At 36.5% G+C, this 8,936-nt stretch overlaps 2 protein-coding genes across 2 annotated transcripts; both read left to right on the top strand.

The window, feature by feature from the left end:
- The first annotated feature begins 2,417 nt into the window (after positions 1–2,417).
- LOC109166020 lies at positions 2,418–3,764 on the top strand. Its single transcript, XM_019314904.1, has 3 exons — positions 2,418–2,815; positions 2,933–3,061; positions 3,143–3,764. The coding sequence occupies exons 1-3, from the start codon at positions 2,418–2,420 to the stop codon at positions 3,762–3,764; spliced, it is 1,149 nt and encodes a 382-aa protein (XP_019170449.1).
- A 3,672-nt stretch (positions 3,765–7,436) lies between these two features.
- Positions 7,437–8,297, top strand: LOC109166019. Its single transcript, XM_019314903.1, has 2 exons — positions 7,437–8,017; positions 8,102–8,297. Exons 1-2 carry the CDS (start codon positions 7,437–7,439, stop codon positions 8,295–8,297), a joined length of 777 nt encoding a protein of 258 aa, XP_019170448.1.
- The last annotated feature ends 639 nt before the right edge of the window (positions 8,298–8,936 follow it).

The following is an 8,936-nucleotide window of genomic DNA, read 5'->3' as shown; positions in this document are numbered from 1 at the left end:
ATGCAACGGTGAGGTGCACTCTCGTGTTGCAGGTCCTCGTGTCCTGAACAGCGAACCTGCACCCCAACGGTCTGAAACCCGAAAGTTCAGCCTGTTGTGAAGATTAAACTCATCTGTTACAGAATTAATATTGTTTTAATTCCAATTTTAAATCTGAGTTTAATCCTAGTTAGTGGGTGGCTGTTACGAGTGTTACACAATTGGTTTTAATACCAATTTAATGGCCATGTTGAATGCTATCGCTCCAACAACCCTATATAAAAAGAGGTAGAGCAGTAACATTTTACACAGAACAAGAAACAAAGGAATTCCAGTACGTTTAGCTTCTCAAAACTATGCTTCGACTCTCTTCTTTAGCCAACAAGTGTTCTTGCTTTGCTTTGTTTGCCGGGTTCTTTGTTTGGGTGCTTAAACAAAGAATCGTAGCACGTTTTATCCTTGGAAACCTAGGCTACAACGCTCCTAGCATTTGTGGGAGGTAGCAAATAAGGTTTTAAGGAAAAGAACTTTGTGTTCAAACTCGTGCTAACCTCTACCCAAATTTTCCACCTTTTCCTTTCAAGATTTTTTCTGTTTTCCCATATAATAATAATCTTTCCTTAGGATTATTATTTTGAGATTTTTCCACTTTATTACCCAACATTACAATCATCCCTTAACTTGTGATTTGCCACCAAAACAATTAAGGAGTACTTTTCAATTCCACACTGTGAAAGAAAATAAAAAACTCAGCAACGAAACATAACAAATTAAATTAATTAAAGTCCATGATAAATTTTCCAAATATGAAATATCCACCATAAGTCTTGTGTATGTATATATATATAGCCTCACTAGTTACCACGGAAAATAAACTCACAAATCTAGTACTTTCTATAGTATAATTTTTTCTCTTGACATGGAACAAAGAGATTGTTATTTAGTCAACTAAGAAATTTTATCTAATTTAAGTGAGCCCTAATTACCTAGCAAGTGAAAAGAAATTTCATCATTTTTATTAATCAATAGCCTTTACACAATTCTATTTCGAATTAATTCCTTATTAGTTATTTGATTGTCACTGACAATAGAATTAGAACTACTAACGCAGAATATATTTTGAGTAAATTTCAATTTTAGTCCACTGACTATTGGAGTTGTGTTAATTGCAACACTTGACTTTCAAAAATGTTAATTTAGTACCTTGACTATGCAATTTTTATCAATTTTGGTCACGCCGGCCAAATTACCAGCCAATTGTCACCGGAAAATCTTAAGTCAACATTTGACCTGAATTGAAAGGGGCAAAATCGTCTTTTCTTATTCATTCTAATTTGGGAAAGTGATTTGTTGACCAAAATAAAACCAAGCCTTTCTCTAATCTGCCCTTAACTCCTTGAAACCTAATTGACTCCAAATTGACGAAGAACAAGGGGAAGAGAAAATCGCGACAGGGCAGGAGATGCGAATCCGCGAAGGAAGAGAAAATCAATGAAGGAAGAAAGCACTGAAGTGAACCAGTCTCCATTTACTCGCGCTGAAGTAGCCATTTGAATGACTATTTTGTCTTCTCTTAGTGGTAATACTCTGAGATTACTTAATTTGTGTGGTTAAAATTGTGTGAAATTTGCATCTTTGATAGTCATACTGGCATTGTTTCGTGTTAGAGAGAATGTCATGTTTTTGTACATTATGAAGTAAAATAGCAGTGTTATGAGAATGTGTTATAGTGTGCTTTATATATGCTCAGAAAATGACATGTGGGGACCAATTTTAGAGCAAAGATATATGCTGATAGGATTATTTGTGGAATCTTGTGGGGGCCAATATTTGTATGTTTTTGTTGATATGTTAGACTAAAGCAAGACATTAACCTTTGTGGTGACCAATTTGTTTATAATAGTGTTGTGTTCTGTGTATATGCTGAGCTATGTGGGACCACTATGTTTATCTTTTGGTTGATGTGTCTTGTGCATATATTGGACTTAGGAGTACTGACATGTTCTTTTATATTGTTATTTTACTATTTGGGTGATTTACAAGAGATGATATTGGCCTTTTTCATGTGTTTATTTTCCATAATGGTGTAATTAATAGGCGAGGTGGAATTAAATACATGGGGGATGATATAGAAATATATGACAGTGTGCAAGCTAAGGAACTGTGTCTACAATTCTTCAAGGATAAGCTAGAAGATCTAGGGTATTCTTCAGTAGGAACATACATTTATCAGGGTGGAAATGGTAGGTGTAAGTTACTTCAAACAGATAAATGATGTTGCAAAGTGTCTTAGAACTGCGCAGGATGACGGTAAAATGTTGGAGATATGGGTAGAAATTATGGATGCAAATGATTTTATTGAAGCAAAAGTTAATGTAGTTGAATGTGAGGGTGAATGGGAAAGTGGTGCTGTGGTCAAAACTGAATGAAAGGCAGACATGAACTTAAAGAAAGAACAATGTGAAATACTCTCATATGATTGGGATGAGATAAACATTTCTAGTGATGCTTCTGTAGTTGATTCTGATAGTGATGGGGATAGTAAATGGTCTGTTTTTAGAGTTGCTACTGACATGAATGATCCCAAGTTTACATTAGGCATGACCTTTGCCTCTAAGAAACAGTTTAGAGAAACAGTGCAGAACTATGGTTTCAAAAATGGGAAAGATATTCGAACTATTAGAAATGATGCTTTAAGGGTTATAGTTGAGTGTTCACAGGATGGTTGTCCTTGGAGAATAGGATTGAGGAAAGTGCTTCACTCACATTCTTGGAGGATTCAAAGCATGGTTGATGTGCATGAAGGTTGTTCTTGGGTTTTGAAAAAGCTAGTGTGGTTGCAAAGAGGTGGGCCAAGGAATTAAAAAACAACCCAGAATGGATGATGAAAAAATTTCAGGGATACAGTGTGTAGTGAAGATGAGTTCTATTTAAGAGATTAACAAGCCTATAGGGCTATTTGGAAGGCCAAGAAACAAAGAATTGGTGATGCTGAAGACAACTTCAAGAAGATATGGAGCTACTGTGCTGAAATTTCTAGGACAAACCCTAGGAGTTCTTGTGTTGTGAAGCTTAGTGACTTGTAAGATGAAAGTGGGTAACCTAGATTTTTAAGAATGTACATTTATTAGGATGCTTGCAAACAAGGTTTCAAACATTGCAGACCCCTAATAGGTGTGGATGGATGTCACTTGAGAAGTGGATCGGGTGGGATGATGCTGACTACAGTGGTTGTTGATGCTAATGATAGTATTTTCCCACATGCATATGCTATTGTTGAAGGGGAGAAAAAGGAGCCTTCGTCTTGGTTTCTACAATTACTGGTGGAAGACTTGGAGATAACAGAAAATGTTGAGCAAGAATTCTGTTTTATAAGTGATAAGCAGACAGGTTTTATCCCAGCATTTGTGGAAGTCATACCTGGTGTAGAGCATAGGTTTTGTGTGAGGCACCTTCACTCAAACATGAAAGTGGCAGGGTTTCAAGGGAATGCACTGAAGGATGCTCTTTGGGCTTGTGCTAGGGCAACAACTGTGAATTCCTACACTAGTGCTCTACACCAACTTAAGGCATTAGATGAAGAAGCTTATCAATGGTTAAGTGATAAGTCTCCAACAGAGTGGTGTAGGTCTCACTTCTCAACACACAGTCACTATGATATGTTGGTAAACAACATATGTGAGTCATTCAATGCAACATTACTTGGGGTTAGGGACAAATCAATCATAGACTGCCTAGAGACTATAAGGAAAATGCTTATGAGTAAATTATTTGATCAAAGATAGTTATATGGGGACCAACAACGGGTGGATCTGGAAAGGAAAACTTGTTCCTGTAGGAAATGGGATTTGTCTGGGATTCCTTGTAAGCATGCAGTATGTTCAATTAGGAAAAAAATATCGGAAAGGAGCACTCTATGATTTTGTCCATCCTGTTATTCAAAGGAAACATATTTGAAGATATATAGTTGCTCAATTAACCCCATGGCAGGACCTGATGAATAGCCTCTGACTACCAAAGATCCCCCACTGCCACCTATCTATTCTACCAAGGTTGGCAGGCCTAAAAAGCTTAGACTAAGATTTGTTGGTGAGGTTGAGCCAAAGTTGAGTGAAGATGGATTTTCTGTGTCTAGAAAGCATATCCAATTGCATTGCATCCTTTGCAAGAAAACTGGACATAATTCAAGGAAGTGTTCATCTAATCCAAAACCAAAACAAAGGTAATAAATCATTTATGGCATAATTTATAGTTTTGTTTTTAAACTTTAACTTACATAATTTTATTGTTTCACTTGAAGCCAAAGAAAAGGGTAATTTATTCCACTAATCAAATCCCCATCAACATCACTACAAATGTTCCTAGGCAGCAGCATCAGCAGGAGGCAAGTTCCAGTTCCTAGGCAGCATCAGGAGGAGGCAAGTGATCAGGGAGGCGAAGACAAGGCAATCCAATCGTAAGAAGCCTACTATACAAGGAGCAAGACCACCTTGAAGTCCAAATTCTTAAAAACAATGATGACCCTATCAATATTGACTGAATGAAGCTTAGACTTTTTGGTTTTTGAATCTCAATAGTTGTGTTGTAATGGAGTCACTTTTTGGTTATTGGCATGCTTTGACAAAGTTGTCTTGACAGTAGGTTTTGGTGATTGTGCATTACTTAACACAACTCAGTTTTTGATTGTAATATTGTCTTGATAGTTGAATGCAAAATGATGACTTTGCAAATGATGATAACTTGACAGTTTGGTCACTTAATGAATGAAAATGATAACATTGCAAATTGTTATTACCACATTCTGTGCATTATAGTGAAAAGGATCAACACTTTGAGAAATTGTACCAAATTCATTACCAAAAGGATCAATTCATTAGCAAAAGGACCAATTCATTACCAAAAGGATAAATTCATACATTACAAAACCTACTAAGAGATTGCCATTTCATACATTACACAATTCAAAGGCCATTTCATACTTTACACAATTCAAAGATGACTGGCACAATACTTATTGCCAACAAAACCTACAAAAATTAAAATCATTATTCCTACAATCTTGTTCAACACTTTTCCAGCCTCCTTCTTATCACCTTGAATCTTCATATTGAGTGTTCTTATCTCTTCTTGTCTATTAATGCGTTTAAGCAATTCCGAAATTATTCGCTTCGAACGATAGCACATTGGAGGATCATACCAAACAAATCCACACCCAACCTGCCTTAGACTCTATTTTAAACAAATTTCATAAACCAAACAAAAACAAAATTAATGTGAAAAAAAAATAAAATCTCTAGCAACTTTAATCTTATACAACAAAAAAATAAAAAAAAAATTACTTACAATACCGCCGACGATACCACCGGAGTAATGCCAAAATCTCTGACCTGGATTCTCATTAGTCCATGAAGTTCGAATCTTCAGTTGGTGACCACATCTACAATGGACAATTGGGAACCTATCCCCAAATTCATAGTACGTACCCGTTACCATTATTGGAAGAAGAAGAATAGACACTACTCATACCCATGTAAGAAGAATGGCGTTGAAAGCTTCGTCTTCGTTCTTCTATTCTACGCTGTGTTTTCTCTTCTTAATTTTTTTTTTTTGTTTTTTTGCTTGGCTTCATTCTTCGCTGGGTTCATCCACCATTTAGGGCAGATTAGAGAAAGGCTGGGTTTTATTTTGGTCAACAAATCGCTTTCCCAAATTGGAATAAACAAGAAAAGACGAGTTTGCCCATTCTAATTCAGGTCAAATGTTGACTTAAGATTTTTCGGTGACAATTGGCTGGTAATTTGGCCGGCGTGACCAAAATTGATAAAAATTGCATAGTCAAGGTACTAAATTAACATTTTTGAAAGTCAAGTGTTGCAATTAACACAATTTCAATAGTTAGTGGACCAAAATTGAAATTTACTCTATAATTTTTAACGGAAAAGTTAAGGTGTGGGTATTTAAGGGAAGAAAATCTTATAATGAATGAATTTGGAAATCTCAAAGAAAAATTAAAATCTGAACAATCTGAACTATTCATTTCATTTAATAATTTGACGGACAGTTTTTATTACCCATTATAGGCCTAACTTTATTGGCTCTTATTAGTATTATTATACTATAGTAGATTAGTGTAGTAGATAGATGATATAGTAAATATCTACAAACTTAATAAGAGCCAATAAAGTTAGGTCCCTAATGGGAACTACAAAAATGTTTGTGTAAACAATGTTGGTGTAATTGTTTGATGAAATTAATGGTTCAAGATTTTAGTTTTTTTCTTTAATTTTCATACTTTACCCTCTATTATATAATTTTCTTTTCTTAAATACTCCTGCATTCCATTAGTATAAAATTTTGTAATGGAATATTTCGTTAACTATTTATTAATCTTAACTTTTCTCATTGATTTCTATAAGAAATTAAAGGTCATAGGTTCGAACATCATCCCAATCAGAGTTTGCATAATTGTTGACCACATACTATGAATATGTTAGAGTGTATTAAAAATTTTAATATAAAATTTAACATGAAATTTGGTCAAATAATTAGCTCGACTAAATACAAAGCATTCAAAGTTGGACATCAAAATTACAAATAAGGAACCCCGAAAATCATTTTCTTGTATTTTTTTTTAAAAATTTAGGTTACGTTTTTTTAATTTAATATATCATTATAACAATATCTATTATAACAATATATTTCGAATTATTTATCTTTATCCTCTATTGACAAGTAATTGTAACAATTGTCATTGATAAACCCCAAAATAATTTGTCTCAACAACGAAGAGAAATTAAAAAAAAAAATCAATGACTTCATTGTTGTGGATAAAAAGTATATATCTCACTTTATTATATTACTCTTATTAAATTAAATAAATTAGTAGCTATAACAAAAAATAATACATATTCATTTATTTAATTTAGAATTAAATGTCTACAATGCCTTTATTCAAAAAAAAAAAAATTATTCATTATCAATTTTTTTTTAAAAAAATATATAATTTTATTAGTTATATTGTTCTTATTTTCTACAAGGCAAAGATTCCTTATATTCAAATTTATTAAGTAACTAGTATTTCATATGCGTGATGCGCAAAAATATATGCCCAATATTAATACTTAATATTAAAATTTAGTTATATATATATATATATATATATATATATATATATATATATATATATATATATATATATATATATATATATATATATATATATATATAGGAATTATAAAGTTCATAGATGCAAATGCTCCGTAACTTTCGCAAATCCAGATCGTGAACGTCGATCGTGCTTTTTCCGATCGTGCCCGCCGATTGAGTGGCCCTCTCTCTTGTTCGTGCGCAAGAGAGGTTTCTCCCTAGTGTTCTAGGGCTTATATTTGCTACATTTTTTCGTTACAATGAAGTCATATTTATACTCTTCTCTCGTGGTGTGGATTTTCTTGATCATCATGGATATCCGCCAAATCGAGGATCATTGTGCTAGTCTGTCAATTACGGAGGAGGAGGTGTCTGGTCTAGAGGCGCCTGATCCACCACCCTCGAGCGATGCGCCGATCCATCATAGATTGGTTGGGCGGTTTCTCACCGATCGTCCGATCAATTTCGACCATATGCAACAAGTCCTGGCGTCCGTATGGCGGCCGGTGATGGGCATGCAGGTGGAGGCGTTAACGGAGGAGCTGTTCCTGTTTCGATTCCCGCACCCTAAGGATCTGCAGAGAGTCATCGACGATGGGCCTTGGTCGTTTGAAAATCACACTCTGGTGTGCGAGCGTGTACCTCCAGAATCGAGACCCGAAGATGTCGATCTCGACACAGTGACATTTTGGGTACAGATCCACGGGCTACCGGCGATGTATGCATCACCAGATTTCCTGACCCGAATCGGTGATTACTTAGGCTCCTTTGTCGCGATCGACCCCAATAATTTCGGGGGATCGTGGAAAGGTTTCTATCACGTTAGGGCAAGGATGCAGGTGGGGATACCGTTAAAAAGGCGTATGAGGCTCATGCGCAAGGATGGTTCCACGTAGTGGATTAATTTCCGATACGAAAGACTCAACGCATTTTGCTTCTGCTGTGGAATTTTGGGTCACATCGAGAAATTCTGTAGGAAGGCTTATGAAAATGGTATCTCACCTGAATCGTTTCCATTCGGTAGTTGGATGCGTGCTGGACCAAGCAGGCAAGCCAAACCAGTCGGTGCAAAATGGCTATTACCGAAGGATGCTACGTCAATTCTGCCATCATCTCTGCCTGGGCCTTCGCCTCTGGAGCTGGTGACGATACAGGAGAGCACTGGAGTTTAGGGGGAATTGAAGAGAAGGAGAGAATCAACTAAACAGGTCACTGGTGTGGCTGGGGAGGATGTGTTGATGTCCGAGAGTTCAAAAATTTTATTGTCGGCGGGTCTGGAGGGCCAGACTCGCCCAGCCCAATAAGTGTTCTCAGTTGGAACTGCCGGGGTTTGGGTGGCGCCCGGACAGTTCGAGAGTTATTGGACATAGTGTCCAAAGAGCGACCCTTTTTTGTCTTCTTATCGGAGACGAAAGCGTTTTGTGAGAAAGTGGAGCAAGTGAGAGTGAAATTGGGGTTTGAAGGGGCATTGTGTGTGGACCGTGAGGGTATGGGAGGTGGACTAGCGTTACTGTGGAGGGATGCGGAGGCGGCATCGCTTCTAAGTATGTCAGGCAATCATATTGATATGGAAATCACTCTTCCAGACAGGCCGAAATGGAGACTGACGGGGTTTTACGGTAATCCTGACCGTTCACAAAGGCAATCCACGTGGGATCTCCTTTGGCAACTCAAGGTGCAATCATCGCTTCCTTGGGTTGTCGCAGGGGATTTTAACGATATCTCCTATTTATCTGAGAAACGGGGTACTCATTCACATCCGGAAGGCCTCATTGAAGGTTTCAATGATACTTTAGAAGATTGCGAGTTAC

This window comes from Ipomoea nil, unplaced genomic scaffold (genome assembly GCF_001879475.1).
Source record: "Ipomoea nil cultivar Tokyo-kokei standard unplaced genomic scaffold, Asagao_1.1 scaffold3084, whole genome shotgun sequence".
NCBI lineage: Eukaryota > Viridiplantae > Streptophyta > Magnoliopsida > Solanales > Convolvulaceae > Ipomoea > Ipomoea nil.
This window is presented reverse-complemented; position numbering and strand designations above follow the sequence as displayed.